The following is a 25,708-nucleotide window of genomic DNA, read 5'->3' as shown; positions in this document are numbered from 1 at the left end:
GAGTTATTAATAGGATTAGTTTTGTCATTATTTATGTGGTAATAATCCTAATAGACTCATGCGTTTATATGACCAAATTCCCATGTTGGACCTTGCAAGTACAAAGCTGGTGTTGCGAGTGCAGATCTCCCTTTGTGCATCTGTCGATCTTTGTATGAATGAGTAAAGAAGACTGACTCAATAGACTTTAATACGAACACTCTTTTTGCTCTTTATTCAGAAAGTACATCCGGGATTGTTTTGCCAGCCCGATCTCTCGAGTTCTCACAAGAGAAAGAATCACAATATAACGCTGCGTTGTTCATGTATCGCACCACCGCTAACACCGTATATAATGTAAACATCCTCACACACATGTGAAAAAAACACATCATGTTGCTGAGCCGCGCTGAAACGGTCCAACTGTCAGCAAGAGCAACAACACACATGGTTGCTGAGCTCAGTGTTCACGCTCACTGACCCAGTAATTTCAATGAAAACAAACTGGCTCTGTCAAGTGGCTTTTGCCATATGGAACTTAAAGAGAAAGCGTGCGCGTGTGTTCGCGAGCCGATATATGTCAAACTGCGAGTGATTTTTGATGAATAGCAGTTATTATGCTGCGGTTGACTGTGGCTCTGAAGTGGGCAGTAATCCCTGCAGGTTTCACTTTGTTTCATTAGAGGAAATGGACAATCATATCCACAACCAGGAGTGCAGTTTTGTATTTCATGTGACTTGTGATTGTGTCTTTCTGACTGGGATATTTCTTGACTGTCTTCCAGCCCGTCAGTCCGCCTGTCTGTTTGCTTGCTCCAGAGGTATCTCGATAACTACTGGACATTATACGAAACACTGTATAATCTTCAGAGATTAAACCTTTTTCCTTAAATATTAACATCTGAAAGGTAGATTTCCGTGTTTTTTTTTTTTACAGCGTCCATCCCAGAGGATTAACTTGTTTTCATTTTGGATACATGAGCTTTCCTTTAGATTAAGAAGAGGGAGGGAGGTAAAAGATGAGGATGAGTGAGAGGAAAGTAGGGAAGTATGGCATCCTCTCTAAATTGGAGTGATGTGCCGAGACAGTGGAGAAAGAGAGGAGACATGGAGGAGGAAGAATGGGGGAGAGATGGAGAGATGGAGAGGGAAAGACAAGGTTGAGATGAATGAACTCCTGGTAGCTGCCGGCTAGACTTGTGTATGTGTGTGTTGGTGTGTCTTCCTACTCTCAGAAACCGCCAGTATGTGTGTGTGTGTGTGTGTGTGTGTGTGTGTGTGTGTGTGTCTCCACTTTACCTGAGGTGTGTGTTGTACCATGAATTATAGATGGAAAGGGAATCAATAGGGCACCGACTTACTGCCAGACAGTGTGTGTGTGTGTGTGTGTGTGTGTGTGTGTGTGTGTGTGTGTGTGTGTGTGTGTGTGTGTGCGTGCTTGTGTTTGTGTGTGTCTGTAAATGCGCTGATGTTTGCATTAGTGTTGCTGCATGTTGACATATTTATAACATTTAGCATTTAGTATGGTCAGTAGAAAACAGCATAATGCTACTATTTAGTGATTCTGCGATAACAACTCTGGGCAATGTGTCTTTTTGTCTCCATTTTGCACTTAAATTATTTAATAAAAACGCAGCACATTAACATCATCTTAACATACAGGTAATACCTTTCGATCTGCGCTTGATTGTATGTGTGTGTGTGTGTGTGTGTGTGTGTGTGTGTGTGTGTGTGAGTGTGTGTGTGTGTGTGTGTGTTTATGTTGTATTTGAGTGTCTGCTCCAATAAAACAGCACAGCAAGATAGAATGCCGCTCTCACAGCAGAGTGGAAAAAGACCTCTGCAGATTTACAATGCTATTACCACACACACACACACACACACACACACACACACACACCCACACACATACATAAACTGTGTCTTACACACACACACACACACACACACACACACACACACACACACACACACACACACACACACACACACACACACTCCTTGAGGAAAAAAGTTGTAATGGCCCAGTGCCCCTCCAAGGACGGGTGAGCAAAAGAAGAGCGAGCAGAGTAATCACAGTTAAAGAGAGAGAGTGTGTGAGTGTCTGCAGGGAGGTGAATAGATGGACTACAGGGGACAGAAAATGGTTTGGTGCTGGAAAAATGGATGGGAATATGAGTGGAGTGGAACATCCTGTTCCATCTACCATCCTTCATACACACACACACAAACACACACACACACACATACACGCAGACACTCTGGCTTGCCGTGGGAATGTTAGTGTTTTTCCGAGCAATAGAGTTGACAGATGAGGGAATCCAGGATACGGAAGAGTTCCAGTACTCCAACAAGACCATGTACTTCCTTTAATTCATTTAGTTCACCTTCAAAGCTCACTTAACTTAAAAGGTACACCACATTGACTTTTAAGTCAGACTTCAAAATTAAAAAGTCTCAGTTGTGAACAGACGGCACACACATGTGATAGCCATGCAGAGTATTTGAAGATACTCCCTTTTACACTAATATACAGGCGTGTGATAAGTTGTGCACATGTTGAAATAATATCTACATATTATCGCATTTCTGGCTCAATATGTAAACACTGTGTTGACACATGACGGTCCCTCAGGGATGTGAATGCAAGTATGTAATATTTACCATATTGGACTCTTTTCATATTAGTCCAACGTGACTTTGGCAAAGTGTCATTTTCCTCAGAATCACCCAGGTTCTTTGTTTCTTCACCTGCTAGTTTGGTATTTGGGCGACCTGCCTTGTGCCACAGTGCAAAACCCGAGAGCGCATTCATTTATCATACTTTTCATTTTTAATGTACGGCACAACCGTGATAGTAAAGTTTGTAATGAGCTTTTCTGACTTCTGGAACAGAAGCTGGAAGCTAAAGTTTCCCTCTCTAGACTTCAAGCCTAAAAGTATGCTTTGTTGAAGCCCAAGTGAGCACAAGTCGTTTGTTGGCAAAGCAGTGAAATAATACAGTGGGCAAATCCAGGCCTAAACAATGCTTGTCTCAGGAGCTATGTAGGAAATAACCCATGTTGTAATGCGGTGCACGCTTCATGCTCAAGGAAACAGAAGGTTTATGTGGTTCACTGCAGCAGCCTCATCCACCGTCGGATCCGTGTCTCCTTCCCTCCGAGGGGCAACACCAGGGACGAGGCAGCTTCTAGTTATAGCAGTCAGTCGCTTGTAAAGGGCAGGGGGCTCCAGCAGTGACTCCTGACCCCACCGGAGAACATTGCAGCACAGCGTGCAGATACATCATGCTTTATGGTGTCCATTTATATTTTAAAACCACCTTCTCTAGATTTACACAATGGATCAGCTCTCTATTTGTTTCATTTTACTTTCTTTTTCAATTTTCAATTAGGAGAACAACTGCACGTTGAAAAATGACTTGGAATAAGGAAGGGTTTGGTGTCTGAGTCAGGACTATTTACTGTGGCTAGGAGGTGCAACTCAACATGTTTTCCCTTATTGGTCACAGCAGTGTTACGGCCACCAAGCAATAAAGCCTCAATCTCACCCAATACAGCTTCAACCCCAACAACAGCCACCACCATTTCATACTCCATGTCACCTTCTGATTAAGAGTGTCCTCCATTCTGCCTTACGAATACATCAATAAATTGATTCATACGCATATCTGTGTTCACAGCAGCTATTTTATTAACCGTGTATTGCTGGAATGGGTTAAGTGAATTGCAGATGGTTGAAAAAGCAGCTTGAGCAAAAGCAAGAGTTCTCTTTTTAATGCTCAAACTGCCTGTGAGAGTCTGTGCTCACTTTTATGAATGTAAACTCTCGTCCAGACACTTGCTCTCTCGACCTTTGCAGTAGCTCGGAGGGGGACATGGCCTGAAGGCAACGCGATGTCAAGTGCTGAGTGGAAATGTTGATTGATTTAGTGGAGGTCAAGGGAAAGGCATGAAAGAGAAAGTAGCCGTTTTTGCTTTTCTGCTGGATGCACGGGCCGATGGACCAGCCCTCCCAAGTGTGTTACAGCCGTCCTATCAGAAGTTTCCATGTTTTTAAATCATAATGCACAAACATGGAATTGATATTGATTTGAATGCGAGCACATGCAGCGTGGTATATGATGTTCTCCAGCTAAGTTTTTATGCTGTGGCTAAGCTGTGTAGAATTGATAGAGTCAGTCTTGTGCACACTATGTCTATTGATGGCCATTGATATTCTAAGGCGGGCAGACATACCCCTGAGGGAAATTGTTCTCAGAAAGAGAGACCAGACAAGTCTTGTTGGTCTTTCAACCCGTCTGGTTAATGAGGCAAGCTTTAATTACCATGAGATATAGGACATTCTTTTGTTTTCCACTGATAATATGAGCTCCATTTCCCCTCATATCAGCCATTTATAGTAACACACATTCCATTTCAATGACCAGTCACACTGCTTTAGAAGAACTATTGCATTAAATACTTTTTTAGAAATTTGTTTCAGTACTACGTTACACTAAGGTGACACAAGCTGCTCTTACAGTCACCAAATCAGCAGGATTCACCCGGAATATCTGTTCCATATTTTCATGGCAGTGCATGTTGTTTGGTGGACAGGCTGCTATTGTGGCTAAAAATATCCGCTTGTTAGCATTTGTTGCCAGTGAACAAAAAATAAAACCTGTTCAGGCACAATTCAGTTTTTTTTTAACCTGGTTGTGATATACTGTTTGTTAGCCTATACGGTAAATATAATCCATCCATCAATTGGGTGCACAGGGGATATGCAGTAGCTATAAAGCGCTCGGAGGACACATTATTATTTGTCTCAGCTGAGGAGGTAATTGCCAAGTGAACTTAATGTCCTTATTAAACATAATGTTGTGGTATTGTTATATAAAGCTATTGTTACTTACAATTACTCAAGTATAATTAGTATGTATATTAAATGCTTTGCTCTACACTGCCGGAAATGACATTTAACAATAGAAAAAAACAAATCAAATCACTATAACATTAAAGGATAGACCTCTGTACACTGTAAAAGGTGGTTTAAAATGCAAATGGTTCATTCAACAGAATCTGCTTGACAACTGATCCCTTACATTAGGCACCAAGTGGCTTTTTATGTTACATTCACGTCAGTTCAGTTTATTTATTCAGAATCTTAAAGTGACATTTGTCTGTGACTGTAGTCGAGATACAAAAACAAAGTGAGTAGATGAGGAAGTTATTACAGCGGAAACTTCTTTCATCATGTTAAAAGGGAAACATTCTCCCAATTCTTATCGATACATGGATACTTTTTATAATGTAGCTATCAGCTACCAGGAACCCGCACTACTTTACAAAGTGCTCCTGTTTTGAGTTTAACAAGAAACCTTTCAGTTTTAAATTTGATCAATATTAGCCTGAAGTAACTTAGAGCACCACTAGCAGCAGCATTAGTTGAAAAACAGCACTAATACAAATGTACTTTTTCCTGATTCGTCTGATAGTCTACGACTACATTCGATGAATACTCAAAGTAAGTGTTGTCACTGTGGATTGACGAGGATAAAAGTGGTGGATGTTGCGTGTGTTCCAGCAGAAGAAACTGCTTCTCGCTGACTCTCACGAGGGAGGCTGTTAATTATTGATTTAATAAGCCCAGCATGAGTGTGAGTGTGTGGCATACAGACTCATTAATCCTATTATAAGGGTGTGTGAGTGTGGTGCGTGTTCAAGATTGGGTCTGTATGTTTGTTTCCTCCTGCTTATGTGAACGTGGAAAAAATAAAGTCAATTAAAATGTCGTCGCTATTTGTTCTCCTCCGACCTGAAGGAGGCAGGTGAGAAACCATTTAAAGGTGTATCCTGTGTTCTGGAGAACAATGTACCAATGCAGGTGACACAGTGTTAATTATAGCTTGTGTTATAAAGAACGGTGAGAACATAGTGTTAATACTTAAAATGTTTACTTGAGGCTGATGCGATTATAGACAGAGTTACAGACAGAGATAATTACATCACGACAGCGTGCAAACTCCCAGTGAAATTGGAAATATATTAAGAATAAGTGAATCTAGTCTCAGAAAGGTAGACACAAACATGCAGGACCAAGAAGAAAAACTAAGCAGACTTGATAGGCATACACAATAGAGTGCAAATCTCACTGCAAGGTGTGTCTGCAACGACCATAGCTGCATTGTGTCATTGAATGACCACAACCCACAACGGGCTAACACCCCGTCCAGACAGCAGGTGTATCGGAGGTGTTTTTTGTTTGCATGTCTCTGTAGCAACTGAGCGGCAGCAACGCTGTCAGCTGTGTGCGTGATTTTGTTAGCTGTTTGCTGATAGGCAACCACACTGTTCAAAACAATAAAAGTGGGCAAACAGTTTTCCCCAGAGACAAACAACCCAACCTACTGTGTCGCTGGCCACAGAGAGGCAGTAGGGGGTCAGCGTTGCACTCAGCTGTGTCATCACGAGCGTCAAAGAATTGTGCAGTTTACGGTCAGATTTCTCAATTTAACTTAGTGTAAGTTGTTGTTTGGCTTCAAGTTTTTAACATTCAAAAAAACGTACACATTCTTTTTTTTAAATAATGGTAATGCATCAATACTGAAATACTTGTTTCACATGCAGAGTCGCTCTAAATGTCCAAAGCGACCAAGTCACATGGTCCACCATTGTGTGTATGTATGTGTGTGTGTGTGTGTGTGTGTGTGTGTCTTGGGATCCTTGTTGAATGGAGCAGACAGTCCCATGTTGGACAAGTCACCTCCCTGTACCTTATGGCTACAGAGGACACACACACACACTGACAGACTTGAACAGATGGGAGTCTCAGTCGCGGCTGATGGAGGGAATTGTATGTTTGTGTGTATATCCCTACGGGCAAGAGACACACATGAACATACGCGTGCACACACACACACATGCACACACACCTACACACACAATCCTTCTGCCCATTACAGAAATCCGCAAACACTAATTACCGCACCACAGGGGTGAGCGAGCACTCTGCGTAAGAACTGTGTGTGTGTGTGTGTGTGTGTGCGTGTGCGTGTGTGCGTGAGTGTGTGTGTGTGTGTGCGTGCGTGCTCTGGCTGATGATAATACTGTGCCACTGACAGGTACAACGCTAATAAACTCCTTTTGGCGTTCACACGATTCCATTTATTTCACACATGAAATGACTCTTCTGGTTAGATTCGTTTTAGATTCATTTCTATTCTCACGTTGGTGGCAGCCCAGCAGAAAGACTTTGGGGAATCTGAAAGGAGTGACACACATGACATGAGTTATCTCCCAGCCTGATCCATTCATAGATTTAAAACTCGCAGGCAAATGACCGATTATTTTCTTTGCAGCACAACTAGATATTAAATCAGTGTCGACACAACGCAACGATTAATTGTCTCCTCAATTTTACCATCAATATTTTAGAGAATTATGTTGCCTATTTGACACAGCCTGACAGACACGACCACAGTCAAATTTTCAAGACATAGATAAGTTACGGCTTTCATTTTAAATCCTAATATTCTCACATGCGGTTTATTCTTAAGGTAAAGCAGTTATCCTGGATCGTCATGCTGTACAAAGTTAGATTAAAGCTGGAAACGGATTTCAAAGGAGATTTTCTTTTACCCTGCTCCGCAACAAGCAACACGGAGAAATTCAAGAATAAGACAGCTTTAGAAAATATCTCTTCTTCAAAATAGCAGCTGGAATTGGTTTATCCTCATTCATGAAATGGTTTATTAATGGATTATATTTCTCTCTGCATATAAATGACAATTCAGTGTGAAATACATTACACTTCTGTCTTAAGAAAGTGGAACCAGAAACACAACATTATCAATACAGTATATATTGAATTGTGTGGATATATGTTTATATACATGCAGATGTTTACATGTCTAGATTACATGACAACCTTGCACGTGCAGTATCTGTTCATGTTGCTGTTTTTCATTTTGTCTTTAGCCGTGAGGGAAAAGTTACAGAAATGTTACCAGCTCCTGCCAAGTTATTAGTACATTTTACACTGACTCTGGGTCTTTTCCAAACATATTGCTAACAAGTATACTTGCCAGAGCATTTATAAAGCAAAGTGCATGTGGTAAAGGGCATTTACAACGCTATAAAGACATGAAGCCAAGAACCGACACCATCATAGTGACGTAGCGTAGCAACTAAAACAAAAAAATTAGGGTGAAAAGATGGAAAGTGGAAGGGTATTTTTCATTCCGAAACATCTTTGAAGTCATACAATATCTTTTTACCTGACATTCAAAGTTTAATAGTTTCATGTATTATTTCATTTGAAGAGCCAACGCTCCGGTAAGGTGGCAACACGTCTTGTCGGAATTATTCACATTTTAACCTAGAAGATGAGTGTTCCCATTTACAACCTAAAAGCTGAAGGCCTTTCATCATTTTTTTGAAGTAAAGTTTATATGTTTAATGAGGAGTGATACCAGTAGAGGTGCACATTAAAGCTACTATGAGGAACTTTAGTTTTGTGTTGATTTTGGTAGTCCCTGTGAATATAAGTGGTAGCGCTTCCGAGCACCAGATTCCCCTGGGGAAACCCCTAATTTTACTGAAGCAGTGTCAGACAGTTTGTCCTGCGCAGTCCTGGTCTTGGTATGACCCAGCAGACCCAGGCCTATAGTAGCATGGCCTTGTTATTGGCTTCCTGCGTGGACTATCAGAGCAGCAAGGTCGGAGCTCTACTCGTGGCCCGAAGAGGAGGAGACGCCGCTGCGGAGCACAAAGCTCTCCAGCTCCTACCGGAGCTGCGACTGCAAGTCTCAGTCGGCAACAAAGCCGGATGTGGGTCTGAGTCGGAGGCCCCACTAAAGTCTGAGCTGAAGGGCTTTCTTGTAAACCTGCATGATTTCATCCGATGTAGTGACAGGCATTACGATCCATAGAAATAAGGCATTTCCTCACCAGTTATACAGTGATACAGTTGTTATGCCCAGGATTAAAATCAAATCAAACAGCTGAGTTGGATCATTGTTGAGATTCAGGTGGGAGCTTTTCCTCTTAAAAATAAAGGCCTCCTTCATGCAGCTTGACCCTCCTGCCTGAGGCTCAGTGGAGAGAGAGACAGCAGCCTGCCCCCCAGCATCAGCTGATGCCCTCGGCAGCGAACTCAGCGACCTCATTCCTCCTGACGTGGAGCGGCAAACCCAGCAGTTGCCTGATGAGGCCCTCCAGCAGCCTCCAGGAGGTCATCCCAGCCTGTTGGCCTGGGGGAAGAGAACAGAGGGAATGAAAAGAAGAGGGAAGACAAACAGCTATCCACCATGACACCCCCTCCAATCGACCTCTGTGTGGTGCTAAAATATAACAGCTTCTATTGCCTGTGAATGTAATCAGGAACAAATTAGATTCCTTGCCACTATGTTCGTAGCATATAAATGTAATTGTTATGATACAGAGTTTCCAGGTAATTGAACCACAGACGATACAGTCACAAGTGTGCTTCTGTTGTCATCGCCCCCTTTTCTACTCCTTTACGTCTGTTTGTCTTTCTCCTTTTCTCAATTTGCTGTCTGTCTGTCTGTCTCTCTGTCTCTCTCTCACACACACACACACACACACACACACACACACACACACACACACACACACACACACACACACACACACACACACACAGCGTCTCTGTTTTTCCTTCTTTGTCCAAACATTTTGTGTATTTTGGCCCAAGGTTGCTTCTCATGGTTGGAGCTATGTCGTCTTAATTTTATTAAGATAAATCTTAATGTTAAACAATAATGCAATTCCAATTGTGTAACAGTATATGGAAAGCCCCTTTGTTTCAACATGACAATCACCCAATGTTAGGTCCATAAATAAAAGCTTTTTCTAGTTTGGTGTGGAGGAACTTGACTGCCCAAAGCCCTAACCTTTAACCACACACATTTGGGATGAATTGGAACAATGATTACAACCTTATTGACCAACATCGGAGCCTGAACTCACTCTCTTGGTTGAGTGGGAGCAAGTCCCTGCAGCCATGTGTCAACATCTTGTGGAAAGTCTGATACCAGATGAATGGAGACTATTATGGCAGTAGATTCATGGTTTTAAAATGAGATGTTCAACAATGACCCCAAGTACACTTAGTCACATCGTAGAGCTATCTGATATCAAGAAGTGCAGTTGTGTCCAAGACATATTGAAATCAAATTGTACAAACCACCTTGGGAGGTGGTTTTGAGGTGATTTGAGACTCATTCAAGCCAGATGTTGAAAAGATCAGAATTAATCCGTCTCTCCAAGACACATGTGTAAGCTTGACTTCTCTTAAGTGTGACTACGGAGAGAGCATAAATCTGTATGGGTGAGGAGGCGGTGTTGGAGCCGATAAAACGTTGGTCTTACTTATAGTCAATACTAAGGAGTCTTTAATGTGTTTGTGTTAGTTTATGGATAATTCATCACTTATTAGATTTTATTGCTGACTGTTGAATGGTGTGAATATACTTCTAAAGTGCACAAGTTATTTGCACTTGTGGCAGCTCATGAACAGCTCCAAGGGCATTACCACCACCCGCTGGACTGAAGGAAGGATGATTTGCATGTAGCCGGAAAAATAAGATGGATTGCAATTATATTGTGATGTGGCAACAGAGACACATGCGTGGTTTAGGGTCTAGATTTTATCCGGGTGTGAGACACTAAAAATGACAAGTGTGTTTCCTCATATTGCATCACTACTGATCTCAGTACAGTCATGCAGTGGAGCCTTGGGCTGTTCTCCTCAGTGTAGCATCTGGGGAGAATCAACCTCTTAGTGTGTGTATAAAAAAAGTGGATATATGTGTGCATTAGTGTTTTTGTAAACACCTTCTCTAGGAAGAAAATAAGTTGTTTTCCTTTCATGCATTGTTATGTGATGTGCTACTGTTTGTTTACCTGGATCTTCTTAAAGATAAACTCCCTTTTAATACCTGTCTCCTTCAAGAACATGTTCAGTATATTAAGTGTGTGTCGTACGCTGTAGTGTTTGTTTGGGGTTTTGTCTGGTGGAGAATGTCAATGTTGGGTAAAAATGTAGCATTTGTGTCATCTGCAGGTTAAAAACTGTACACTTATTGGACATCCAATCTCACCAATTGATCTAAATTAACTCTTAATTGATGCCTAAATTGTAACTATTGCAAGTTTTTGTTTTTTGTGCAACACGTTAATGAAGTCAGAACTACCACGAATCCAATGAAAAATGGATTCGAAGCTGCTAATGTTCATATGTCCTCATACCAATGGGTCTTTTTTATATGTAACCCGTAAGCCCACAAAATAATGTAACTTAGTTAGTTTAGGGATTTGCTCTTTAGTCTTGGAATTACTTTTCAATAAAGTAAGAGAAAATGTCACGGGGTGGATTCAGACAGAGTGGACCCAAACGCTGACAATGGTGCAGCATAACTTTATTCTCCAACGGAGATCAACAACCGGGATTTACACAGAGACGTAAACAGTCAAACCGACACTAGGAGGGGGAGAAGAATAAGGTTTAAATACACGGGGAAGGTGCAGGTGATTAGACAAATACTGAATACATGGGTGAAGACAGGCAACGAGGCACAGGTGGAAACAATGAGGGTGGGGCTTTACAATCACACAGGGCAATGGCACACGAGGGGGGAGGAGTCTGGAACGAGAACAGGTGAAGGAAATTAACAATCAGGAGACGCTGGGAAGACACACACAGGAGGGTGTTAAAGGAAAGGCTCGTTTTTATTAAGTCTTTACACCCCCATGCCTACAAATTGCGAACATATACATCACAGCAGAGCTGCCAAAGCTAGACAGTCCTGCTGCACCTGGTACACTGTCAAGTAAAAGTGTATCAATACTGCACTTGTTGTTAATAGAACTTTAACAGGAATTAATTCAACATTTCAATCATTTCCTTCAAACAGCATCACGTAAAACATGGCTTTGTGCAGGGTAAATGGGTCACTGCGCATCTGTCCTTCACATTTGACAAGCGAGACACCGCAGACCTGGATTTGATGAAAGTCCAGGGAGTAATGTGTCACACTGGTCTGGCATTTTCTAAATTACTGTGTTTGGCCCAAGGTGGGAGCGGCAATTACCTGGCAAACATTTTAATAACCAGTCATATCTCACATACTGCAGGGGATGATAAAATGACACTTGGAGCACATACGCAACTATCCGTGCTCTACAAATGTGTCTCCAGGGCCGACAGTTTGATACATATTGAATTTTCCACTGTTTTGAGTTGCTTCAAAATCAGTTTGCCCTGTAAACTTTATTCTTATCCTTCTCTAAATGAATTTACTGATCACTGAAGGGTTCATGGCCTCATTTGTACCTTCATTCAAATATCAGTCACTACAAATTTAAAAAGAGAGAAGAAAAGAGTATGAAAAGAAAACATGGCGAATAGACCTATTCAACACATTTCATATTGTTACATAACAGACTTGAAACAGATTTGTTCCAGAGCTGGCACAAAAGGCACACTTCCCAACTTACTGTATGAGGAAGAATATTATGAAACTTCAGTTCACTGTAAATTCAGGAAATTGTCCGCCTCAAGGTGTGTGAGGTATCTGGCAACATTTTAACACAGCAGCACTATGTCTTGACGGCGTTGCTTTATTTAAATCCTCTGCAGAGGCCTAAACATGCGTACACTTAAAGCTGCTCTTTTGCATACACTTCATGCATACACTTAATGCACCTTTTACGTCAATTGCTCTGTGGGAGTGAACTACAGAATAATGTCCTATTCTCACTGAGACCCTGTTTTCTGGTTTATTGTAAGATAACAAAGGTTTCTAAAACAGCACAGGAGTACTCTAACCTAGTGGTTCTTAACCTTTTTGGCTTGTGTTGTGTTATCAAGGACATGAGACAAACGCAGGCTATGTTCTTAATGCATTTTTTAGAGAAAAGACGAGCACATAAATGATAGAGGAAGAAAATGTATCCAAATATATGAAAATCATAAAAGATGTTGTTGAACAGAAATCTAAACCATTTTTTTTGTTTATTTTATGACAACTGTGATTTAGTTTGGCTTCCCTTTGAGGGTCTCAACCCCCAATTTGGGAACCAATACCAACCAGCAATGCCACACTGAACAGACACCAGGATGAAAGCCATCACTGCCTGGATTTTAGATAGGTCAATTGACTGTTTTCCCGCTATGGACCATCATGGTGCAGCTCACCATCTTGAGCAACACAAGGATTTTTAGAGCAACATGAGGATTGTTTTGATGCACATAAGTCCTCTGTTTGTAAGTGTATGTTTATAATGTGTGTTTTTCAGAACATCCCAGCGCTGCCTTGTGGTAAAGCCCTCTACTCCTACGAAGGAAAAGAACCAGGCGATCTCCAATTTTCAAAGGGCGACATCATCATCCTGCGACGCAAGGTGGACGACAACTGGTACCACGGCGAGCTCAACGGTTGCCATGGATTCTTGCCTGCGAGTTACATCCAGCTGCTGCGTCCCCTGAGCCAAACTCCACCCCAGGGCAAAGCGCTGTACGACTTTGAGGTCAAAGATAAAGACCAGGATAAAGACTGTCTGGCCTTCAGCAAGGTAACACACAGAGACACACACACTCACTTAAGGACACGTTTTTATGTCAGACACAGAACAAACACATTCTGTGTTGAATGGCTGGGCCGAGCCTCACAGATGAATCAGTGTAAGGAGATTACAGGGGTGGCTGAATTTACAACCGCATAAATATCATGGTAGAAGAAAACACTTTCTGTGGTGTTAAAGCAGGCGGGGGTTCATTGTAGGACACTAATAATTTATTACGACTAAGTCTACTCTTCATATCGGTCCTCAGAATTTAAGCAGGTCAAAAGTACATCATCCGCATGCTGCCTTCCCAAAGGAACTGAAGTTTTCTTTTTTACTCCATATTTTAGTTTGTGTTTTGTTTATGAAATCATGTGATCAGCTTTCACATTCATAGAGCAAACTTAAACAAAAAAAAGTATGAATGTTCACAATAATTTGTGTGTTTGTTCAACATAAGGTAGTAATGTTTTTGTTATTGAGTAGTCCCATTTTGTTGCATGAACATACATTTTTTGTCACTTAAAAGTATTTTAAAGTGATTAAAATCTGAACTTTCTTTTTTGTGTGATGTCACAGAGGATTATACTTATCCTAACTCAAAATGAGTTGGTATAATTGCTTTATTGTGTCTTGTTGTAACACCTTTCAAGCACATTATATTTTATGTTTGCAATCAAATTCTTCCATTTATTTACCGAGAAGTTGGAAAAAAGAATAACACTAAAAAAGTAGTTCAACCAGCATAAAACTCAAGAGTATTATAGCTCATTAAGATGAGAATTATTTCAGTGTATTGCTTTCTCTCACTGGAAGCTTACATGCAGCTACTTGCTGTCCATCTAGGAATATTGTGAGTATTATTTATTGTGTAATACATTATCATCAAAGTGAAGTGATGATTTCTCTGGTGGGACATCAGATATCAAAGTAATAATGATAAACATATTTTCACTAGCTGTTGTCGAGGAGCAACCTCCATCTATGTCTCTATGGGTCCTCTTGGTTCTTAGTGAGCAACACAAACTCAGAACCTAAGTTGTTCTGCGGGTCCCAGGTCTGCGTCCCTGTGTGGGAAACAATTCGCAGCAAATTCTGCAGGAGAAGATATATTTCTTTTGACATGAGATTTAAATTATGAACTGAGAAGAGCAAGAATATGGCAAATTTCTGCTTTTCCTGAGAAAAGAGTGTTTATTCGTAGATCCTAGTGCTTCTGCCAGTCTCTCTCTCTCTCTCTGATGTATGCGGATCCACACTGGATTGGGTATCCTTTTGTTTTTGAAACGTAATTGACACAAATTGGACTTGGATCAGTATTCAGTTTTTTTTTGCTGAGGTGGTCCAAAATCACCTAAAACATCATCCCCATTTGTAAAAGTGTCTCTAAAATGATACTTTGAAAGGGATGGACAACATGAGAGATTACGCATTCCTTCAGAAGTGTGTATCCCGGCCGGGTAAGGTGTAAACAGTCATTTCTATTCCTCGTGTTCTTCTGTTCCTCAAAGCTTATCATTTAGCGCCTGCTGTTACACAGACTCATTTGTGCTCGGCACATCCATTCTATCTCCGCATTGTAATCGTGTGTCTGTGGAGAGAGAAAGATTATTAAATTACGGTGTACTGTACACTTCACTGTAGGTGTTTTAGGACTCATCACAGCAAAGCATCGTCCTACAGGAGAAACCTTGTCTCAAACACATTGAGCTCTACATCCGGATTAGCAGATAATGACGAGGCATTCAAAGTTCACGTTATTTTGCGTTTCAGGGCTAAACTAATCAACAGATTAATGTTTGAAGATTACACAAAGCCATACACTCACGCTGAGACGCGTGCCCCTGCGGCGCGCTGTATGCGTGTTGTCATGCAGAAACCAGTATTTGTGATATTTTTTCCCCTTGTGAGAAATAATTACTCAGTATGACTAATACACAACAGTGAATTAGCAGCGTTATCACTGTCGTCCCTAATGGTCTAACCAAGACCTTCGTATTCGTGTGAAGAGAGGAGCAGCAGAGGGAAAAACACTTTCATGATGAAGTGTGTGTGTGTGTGCGTGTGTGTGTGTGTGTGTGTGTGTGTGTGTGTGTGTGTGTGTGTGTGTGTGTGTGTGTGTGTGGTGAAAAAGGTTATATTATTGCTGAGCATATTAAATGGTAAAAATGAAGGCAACTGAAATGAAGTGAAACGAGTAGTTTCCTATCAAACTGGAAGCGTACGCGTGCACAATTTGTAGTCAATGAGCTACAACTTCCAAGAACACCATTTTTTTATTTTTATTTTTTCACCCTTGGCATCATTCTTTGGTTGAGCAATCCATAAAAATGATGAGGAAAGTTTTAGCCGCACATTGTGAGTGTTAAGTTGACCATATCAGCAGTGATTTATAGCTCCAGGTAGCAGGAAAAAAAAACATTCCGGGTGCCAAACAGCCACTCGCAAAGCGTTTGTGATGCTTTGTTTTAGCCAGTTTCCAAACAAAAGCTTGTGTTTTAGCAACAGGGGAAAACAGAAGACACATGTATCTGTTAGTTCACCCTTTCATTTTATTTCGTTGATTTTAAAATCACCAACTACTAAATCACCTAAAAGGCTATTATGCAGACACACGTGGTGTACCTACAATGTGTGAAGTCTCACTCATTTCCCCTCTCTCCAGGATGAGGTACTGACAGTAATCAGGCGAGTGGACGAGAACTGGGCAGAAGGCATGCTGGGAGACAAGATTGGCATCTTCCCCATTCTCTATGTGGAGGTAAACCCACAGACATAACACCGATTCACACATACTATTCACATATCCGGCTATCGCATAAATACTGCAAAAGCTGAGGGCTGTTGCAAGAAGAACATCAGTATTACACGGTTGTCGTTTATCATACTGCTACTTTTGAGAGTGGAGGTTTAAAAACATGTTCTCTAACTGTGGAAATATGACACAACTATGGATATCAGTGTTGTTTGGCTTTCTCATTATTCACAAGAGGAAGCAGGTTTATTCAGATTTTATTTTAAGAATGGATGAATCACAAAAGTGGATACAAAAATAATAGCCTATTGACCAAATAATCAATTAACGCTCCCTGATTTCAAATGTGCTTTAATTTAAAGGTATTCTGAGCCAATGTTGTATGTTATGTTTTCACCAAAAGTACTGCTCCTGCTATTATTCATACCTTTGCTCTTGATACATTTTGATGCCGAGAAGAGTATTGACCTCATTCTGAGGTCAGGATGTAACAGAGGAGCTGGTTATCACCATCAAATCAATTTAGATAGATGACAATGTGTTCAAGTCCTTCAGTGTCAGCAGACGTACTTTATCTAAGACCGACTGAGTATCATGTGCTATCTGACCCGGGTTCAGGAGAGGTTGGACACTGTCTGGAGTATGAAAAGGTGAACACATGTTTAATATAAGACATTTCAATTGAACTCAGACAGCATTGTGTGTACATTATTCTCCGTATAACATGCTGCTTGTAGGTTAATCTGCAGCGAGGTCCCACATGATGTTTCTGTGTCAGGATGGAATATTATGTTTGACCACTTATCTGAAGGAATGCACAACCAAAACATTCAAATTGCCCCAGAAATATAAATTGCATTATAAATGCTGTTTGAAAGTCGGCAGAGGGGGAGTTTTCTTTCAGGGATTTCCTTGCAGTAAAAAGATAAAACCCTCAACACTGCAAACATTTTACCGCCTGTCAAGGTTGAAATATAGTTTACTTTAATCCTTGTGCAACTGAAAAAAAAGGCATGCACAATTTGCTCTGCATCACATTGAAGGCTTTTAAACCGCGGTAAAAAGCCATTGGGGGAATCTGGAGGGATGTGTGTTTCCTTCTTTCTTGCTGTTCATGATTTTCTTCTCTTTTCATCACCACAAATTTGTAAATACGTTGACTCTCTAATGGCCCTGTGAGAAACAAATGATGAAACCTTTGACGGGAGGCGCACTAAAAATGGGAAGTACAGCTACGTATGCGTGTTTGTCAAGACAATAAGACTCTCACAAGGTCCAGATCCAGCGTACAAGTGTAGTGCATTCTGCATTCATGTACTGTAGCTCAGAGAAAATCATTAATGTAGAGATTAGAGAGAGAGAGAGAGAGAGAGAGAGAGAGAGAGAGAGAGAGAGAGAGAGAGGGAGAAGGAGAGAGAGAGAGAGAGAGACTAATGGCATGATTTTTCCTTCATGCCGCATACATTTTATTGCTGTTGATATTCACATCTGTACAAATAAATCACTGTTCTGTTCATGTATGGAGCGTTTATTTTGTATTTTCCCATCCTATAATCATCCTGCCTTCTCCAAACACTTTCTCTCTCTGGGTTGGCTTGCTGCCTGCACAGGATTGGACTCTTGGCTATCTAGTCATATCCCTGAAATTAGCTGTTTGACCAAACGTCTCTCTTAGGTGATGGTGATTAAGCCGTAGACTGAGAGAGGCCCCGGACAAACACACACAGACACACAGGGGTTGCTATTAGATAGAGATACATCAATAATTTAGAGCACTCCATCACTCTGGCACAGCGGGGGTACGGGGGCATGTCGAGAGTGTGTGTGTGTGTGTGTGGGTGTGTCTGTGTGGTGAGTGTATACAGGGGGACCTTTAATGAGGAGGGCTCAGCTGGGCATCTGCTGATCTGTGCTTGTCTTACTGGATATAAAGTACCTCTTCTATCAGTTGTCTATTGAATGCGGACTGCTTGGGTTACTATCTGGACACATCAATTGGTGATAAGGGGTTTGCAGATGATATGGACGCCAACAAAGTAAAACAAATTGCGTGAGAAGTGTGTAAAATTATTGGCAGTCGCAAAATTTATAGCGGATGCTACTGTTTGTTACAAAAACAATGCCGGGTGAAACAATGCAAAGGGATGGCGGGTGCATGTTGTTAAAGGGAACAGAGGAACAAACCCAGAAGTCCCGTCGGAATAAAGCTTCTGCAAGTCTTTTCAGAGGGTGAAACACTGAACAGCTGTTTGAAACACTCTGAGGAGACAACTCAGAAAAGGCATTACATACAGTGACATAACTAAGCCATCTCTCTTGGACATCAGGAAGTGAATCAAAAAATATGCACCAAGTCCAACTTTTTTGCCACACGGCCGTGTGTTGTTTTTTTTTTGTTTGTTGGAGCCCTCTGCATCGGGGCCCCTGCTGTGCCATCTCAGTGGTCTCGTTTAAGTGAAAGTGGATCGTTCGACCGTTCCATTTACCCCGACCTCCTCTCTGCGCGCACAGAGCAAGCGAATGGTTGGCCGGAGGGAGCAGTTGCTCTTTCTCTTGCATCAGCATGTCTCTGTTGTCTGGTGGTTGTCTTTACTGTACATACTGGATATAAACATTAATTAAACTGCCATTGAATAATTACATTAGCTAACAAAAAACTAAGGTATTGATTGTGAGTTTAGTTAGATGTTGGCACTTGTTGCTGGATTGAATGGGTGTGGGTGTACTTGGAGTTGGTTTCCTTTGGGTTCTGGGTGGGTTTGCATCTGTTTGTTGATGAGGAAACGTGGTGCTGGTGTTGTTATAAAAATACTACACAACACCTGACGTTGGGTGGGTGTGCTGAGTGGGTTGTAGTGTGCTGTATAAGTCTCGGGGTGCTGTAGTGCATTCAGGTGGATGTGATATTAGCTTCGAAGAGTTTGAATTGAGGGTGGATGGCTCTGAGCGGATCCAAGGTTTATTCATGCAACAGGTCGACAGGCTCAGCATGAATGTGTCTCCTTTTTATGTCTTTCTCCCTGTTTCATTTTATGCATCTTACTGCAGCAGGAGGGAGTTGGCACACACCTGCCACTGCTTGTGTGTGTGTGTGTGTGTGTGTGTGTGTGTGTGTGTGTGTGTGTGTGTGTGTGTGTGTGTGTGTGTGCATGAGCATGCATGTATCTTGCTGGCTTACCCTTTTCGCAGTGCAGATATCAGCTCAGCTCATCAGCTCGAGTCTTAGTATTACCTGGGGAGAGCAGCCACCCTCCAAAAGACACAGAGCCCAGAGAAGAGATAGCTAAACACGGAATAGATGACCTTGGAGATTTCCTTCTGCCAAAAGCGCCAAGAGAAGAATTGTCTCTTTTAACAACATCTCTCTCTCTCTCTCTCTCTCTCTCTCTCTCTCTCTCTCTCTCTCTCTCACTCTCTCTCTATCGCACACACACACAGGCGCACGCACACACACACACACACACCCTTGTCTTCTTTACTGCAGCATGACCGGGCACTATAATAGTGGTGGACCTGGTGTGTGTGTGTGTGTGTGTGTGTGTGTGTGTGTGTGTGTGTGTGTGTGTGTGTGTGTGTGTGTGTGTGTGTGTGTGTGACTGCTGTTTGTATGTGGAGGCACACACTGGTATTCAAGCACAAGAGTTACTTGATTGGTTTTCATATACTATGTTAAGGAGTAACCAAGTATGTTTCCTCGCTGACCTTCTTTGTGGTTGTGTGTGGTTGTGTATATGTGCATGTGTGTGTTTGTATATGTGCATGTGTGTGTTTGTATACGTGCATGTGTGTGTTTGTATATGTGCATGTGTGCGTGCGTGTGTTCCTTGTCCGTCCCATGAGAGCAAACTGGGTTGTTTCTGCAGCATCAATCCATCATGCTTATTAGCATATGATTTGGCTTTGATTAGCATATCTATTAATATGGAAATGCAACATCACCAACACTGAGCCCAGGCGGGTCGGCGGTGTACACACACACACACACACACACACAGTAAGAAATGCTCGACTCTGTCTCCAGGGATTGTTTAGGAGTTTGGGGTTACGCTAAGCAGACATGATTACGATGTAAATGTGCTAGAGGGCTAAAGATGAAGATTTAGTTATTTTTTTGTTACTCTGTTAGTTATTGTCCCTGTGTGCACATTGTTCGACTGTGGTCCAAAGGCCAAGTTCAATGACCCACAGTATCTTAGTGACTTTGCCCTGTAAGAGCTCACTGAGATCATTTAATACATACTTTCGGTGTAAAATTTGCATTTACTCTGTAGAGACAAGTGTTGAACACGGCCCACGGTGTGCAGAGGTAATGATAGATAGCATCCTCCGTCATTAAGACTTTCACTGAGGCATTTTCGGAGAAATATCTTTCCCTCTGGTGTTCATGTAGTGTGCATAAAGCGCCACGTAGAATGTTGCACCCCTTAATGTTTTATATTTTCATATAACATCTGTCATAAAAGTTCGCCTCAAACGTAATATCCATTAACTTTAAACATTCACGCAGAGCTTTTAACTATTTCTTTTCACAATTAGTTTCAATTTGGCAGCGTCTGCTCAATTGATGCTCTGGAACAAATCTCAACAAGCTCTACACAGACTATTCCTGAGCTCACAAACCCCCTCAGCAGAGCCTGAGATATACAACATGGATGAAGATGAGCGCATAAATGAAAGAAGAAAAAAGAATCTTGAAACCACACCAAATGGCACTGCTGAATGTGGGAGGGGAGGTGGAGAGAGTTAAATTGCAAGCAGCAGGTAGTTCGGGAACATTGAGAAGCAGTGTGAGTGTTGGAGTGAGCGGAATTAATGAGCGCCAGCCGGCTTTTGTGCCCACCCAAACTACTGCGAATCTCTATAATTGTCAAACACACCGACTGTTTTCACATTTACAACCAAGATGTGCTTACAGCCACAGGGCAGAACATACTTTGGCACAATATTGTGATAGCTCATATATGGAACATCCATCCTTTCATGCCACAAACAAGTATCCGCTATATAGCTGGCTGATACGGTTTATGGAATTACAGTCTGTAATGGCAGCTAGTAGTAGTGCTAGAAGTGACCTGCAAGACATTAGTGATACATTTCTTGTTTGCAGGTAGGGAGAAATGAGCTGATCTCTTTAGCGCCACAGACTGTGAATGATCTGCACAGATAAAGAAAGCAGTGGGCCCCTAACACTATGCCAATAGACACATTTTTTAGAAAGAAATGTTACAAAAATATAATGACATTTTTGACTTATTTTCAAGCCTTATTGTAACATGTATTCTTACCAGTAGCAGCTCTAATTAAGTTTGTAAGTAACACAATGGACGGAACCATTTCCTCATGTGGCCTCTTTAATTAATTGCCCACACCTGTTTTAGATGATGGTCCTCATGAAATTAGAAGACACAGATATGAAACTGCGAGAATACTGGATTTTACAAGTGACATGTTGAATCTGATGCTAGGGAATAGAAAATGAAATGTCTACCTTTTTTCTCTTTTAGTCTTTTTTTTTTTACTCACAATTTCAAACCTCACTGAACTGATGCATTGTCTGCTCTGCCACCTCTTTCAAAATCGTCAACAAATTGCAAACTGAAACTCTGAATGGCACAAGCTCCACTTACACCAATCAGCAGCGCTTTGTTACAGAGCCTGGCAAACTTAGCACATCTCACGAAAACCCACCAGAAACATGCAGTAACAGAGGGCTCTCTGCTACCTTAAACGAGGTCTTTATTCATGAAAAATGTCTGATTATAAAAAAAAATTCAAAAAAACGCCCACCACATTATTAAAATCCAGCGCTGTGAGCAGACCATTAGATACAAATACCTAATTGTGTACTCTGCACTAGAAGGAATGCTTATTTCTTGCATGTATTTGGTGATGATAAAAGTAAATATGAGACCGTAATCCCCCAGTCCTGACATGCAATTATAATTTTTGAGGATAAAAACACAATAAAGCTAAACTTCCTCATTAGAAACGGGTGAGATGACAGGTTACAAGCACATTGCTATTGTTTGATATGCAGCGTGTTGCACAAATCCTCACTGTGTTGCTTGGTCTTTAAGTTCCCGGTCACTCTGTTTTGAATTGTGCATCATCAGCAGACATTCACATATCCATATATACAAAGTTGACAGAATATTAAATCTGAAACATTGCAATCAACAAATACAAAATGCGAGACATTTAGTTTATTAAAGATCGCGCAATATGTGTTTAGCTGACGTGTTCACCCAAAGCAACTTGTGTGGACTTTCTGCTGACAACGGGGAGTTTTTCCCACTTTTGTGGAGCCGATTGGTAGTTAAAGAGCGTAGTGGATGTTGTGTGTGTGTGTGTGTTGTTTGTGTGTCAAGGATCTTTTTGATTAATTAATTGTTAAATTAGGGATTTGGTCATTCAATTTGGCAGATTGGGTCGTATTTGAGAGTGTAAATTACTTTTGTTCTTAAATTCTTAAAGAGAAACCTAAGTGGAGAACCATCAAACACTACTCTGTACTGAAAGAAGGGGGACTTATATCATATGTTCACAAAATAACTGTATCAGATTTCAATCAAGAATAAAATGAGATGACACCACAATGATGAAAGAAAGAACGATCCTGACTCGCGTTTGGTTATGTTATGTGTGGGTGTTTGTGTGTACACGGAAGCTCGCTGGACCAGCTGTTGTAAGTGATGATTGTTATGCTGCTGGCTTTTGAAAAGCTGCCAACAAGAACAAGTGAGGAAAGTAGTGGAGATCTTGTTATGGATGTGAACCACAGAGGACTTAAATCTAACACCTGAACTGTTCCTCTCTTCCTTCCTTCTTTTGTTCTGTCACACACCTGCTTCTCCTCCTCATCTCCTCTTAGTTAAATGAAACGGGCAAGCAGTTGATGGAGATCGACAAGCCCGCGACAACTAACGCTCCTGGTCCGAGCTCCGGGCCCGCCCCGTTGGGGCCTTGCACTCCTGGCCCCTCCCCTAGCGCTTCCCCGTCCAATGGAAATGGCTCTGGCCATCGGCGAAGCGAGGGGAAGAAAAACGCCAAGAAGAGGCATTCGTTCTCTGCGCTGTCTGTCAGCCAGAGGGCCGCCCAGCTGAACAACAGACACAGTATGGAGATCTCCCACCCGGTCCTCATCAGCTCATCTGACCCCAGAGCCGCAGCTCGCATCCAGGTACACACACATATATACATACACACTATAATTAGAGTATGTCGCAGTGGTGGTAATTTGATCCTCAAATAGGGAAGTAGAGATACATGTAAAATACTTTATTACAAGGAAAAACTTTTACATAAAGGAACAGTGTGTAGCATTTAGTTGGGTCTCGTCGCAGGAATGTAATATAAGATGTCCGTCTGGTGTAGTGGCTAGCATTGCCACCTTACAGCAAGGGAATTTGCATGTTGTCCGGGTTCTCCGGCATCCTCTAGCATCCTCCCACAGTCCAAAGACATGCAGTTTAGGTTAATTGGAGACTCCAAATTGAGCGTGAATGCTTGTGTGTCTCTATATGTGTGCCCAATGTCAGCTGGGATCGGCTCCAGCAACCCTAAATAGGATAAGCTGTTTGGTTAATGCAATGTTTTCTTTTGTGCATAATCATCTAAAAATGATAACTGTTTTGATGTTTCCCTTATAAACTGTTTAGTGGGACCTTGTCTTGGCGCCGGCTGCTATGCTTCTACAGTATCGACAAATCAAACATTGGTTTTATGTGTTTATGTATTTTAACTGTTTGATAAAGTGATCACAAAACAAGTGCAGACAAGCACATTACAACACAAACAGTTTAGGAGATTATTCAAAGTAAAACAAATACAGCCGACAAATTCAAAGGGGACCAAAGCAATCTGAGGAGTTTAAGATCTAGATGGATGGTATGAGAGAACAAACTCTCTAGATTGGGCCATTGCCATTTTTGTATCGGCCACAATGTCATACCTAGTTGGCAGACGGGATGAGTTTTAGTTAAATGCTGCCAAATCCTACACACTGCCCATTTAAGTCAAAGTACAGAAGTATTACTGGAAATATACCTGGACCTTGCGATTTATTCTCAATTTGTGTTTGCCCTTGATCTAAAAAGTCATGTCAATGCAATATGCCAACATATCTACATTGATACAGATCAGCCAATATATTATTTCTTGGCCAGGCTCTGAGCATACATAAAGAGTATATGCAGTACACCACGTGTACGTACGTTTTGCGAGCCAGAGTTCACCTTGGCTACTTCTCTCCAGTGGAGATTTTATTAACTTATTCCCCAATCACCTCCACTGACAGTTGGATGTGACTAACAGCATTCCTGTTTCTGACAGCTGGAAGCTGGAGACACATTGCTTTTACATTTATTGCCTCTGGTTGCATTTACACCTGGGTTAAATGTGCTTTTGAATAATACCCAGGACGCATGCTGAAAAACTGGAATGGCTTCTGGCACATATTGTAAGTAATGTTTTATGTTAAATGGAAAGCACTCGATCTGTATGTGTGTATCTTTCTGTGTGTCTGTAGGATGCGTTTCACCCGGGTCCATCTCCATCCTTGGCAGGGGTGCTGGTGCCGCCCAAAGTGGCCTCCATAACCTCTGAGCTGCTGGCCCATGCCAAGGTTCAGCTGCCACTCAACATGTGAGTACACCCCAGGGTGCCGTCAGCTCTCCCACCTGCGGCCAGGTCTTTTAGGGCCTCCTTACTTCCAAACACCCATTCTGTTTTCCGGCCGAGTGGATATTCGCCTGAGATCCAAACATGATTTCTGAGCCCGCCTCCTGGCAGCGTTAAAAATATTTCCTCTTTTGTGCCCAGAGTTATTGGCCATGTTCCACCACCTCTGCAACCACATTTCCTCCTCCACTGGTCAAGGATCAAATCCCCCTCAGAAAGAAAAAATACAGTCACACACCATTCCCTGAGCTGTGTGATTCTTACACATCAGTGTTTCATAACTAGGCTTCCAACAGCACAGTCATCCCTTGCATTATGCATTTCATAGTACAGCCTGTTATGTATGTATTGTTATAAAAAACATTTTCAATATGGTGCTTAGTCCCTACTAACACATACAGTACTGGATATAACTTTAGTGAACAATATATGCAGCTAACAGTGCTTGTTGTGTCAGCTTTTTGGGAGTTTTAACTTTATTTGTTAGTGGAGAGACAGGAAATGAGGGCAGAGAGAGACAGAGATGGGGATCACATGCAAAAAATAACTGAGAAGCGGATGTTGTAATTACATAATCGGCATCCTAAACCCCCCATCAACTAAACTTCGCTCTCCAAATTTGCCAAAACTTTCAGACAATACCAACAAATATTACAATAGATGGGTAATATGACTCAGTGTGAGTACTCAAGACAAACAAAGTGGGCGTTCGTAAGCCGCTGTT

General features: G+C 41.6%; 1 protein-coding gene across 1 annotated transcript in view; it reads left to right on the top strand.

Annotated features, from left to right (window-relative positions):
• Window positions 1–25,708, top strand: part of LOC137783369 (E3 ubiquitin-protein ligase SH3RF3-like) — a 90,034-nt gene that overhangs the window by 45,867 nt on the left and 18,459 nt on the right. The window contains exons 2-5 of the mRNA XM_068573261.1: window positions 13,284–13,559; window positions 16,216–16,311; window positions 23,177–23,485; window positions 24,833–24,948. Coding sequence (XP_068429362.1) covers window positions 13,284–13,559; window positions 16,216–16,311; window positions 23,177–23,485; window positions 24,833–24,948 — 797 coding nt within the window. The remainder of the gene's footprint in view (window positions 1–13,283; window positions 13,560–16,215; window positions 16,312–23,176; window positions 23,486–24,832; window positions 24,949–25,708) is intronic.

The sequence above is a fragment of the Clinocottus analis genome, unplaced genomic scaffold (genome assembly GCF_023055335.1).
Source record: "Clinocottus analis isolate CAN_PGR_092001 unplaced genomic scaffold, fCliAna1.0.p SCAF_12, whole genome shotgun sequence".
Lineage (NCBI taxonomy): Eukaryota > Metazoa > Chordata > Actinopteri > Perciformes > Cottidae > Clinocottus > Clinocottus analis.
This window is presented reverse-complemented; position numbering and strand designations above follow the sequence as displayed.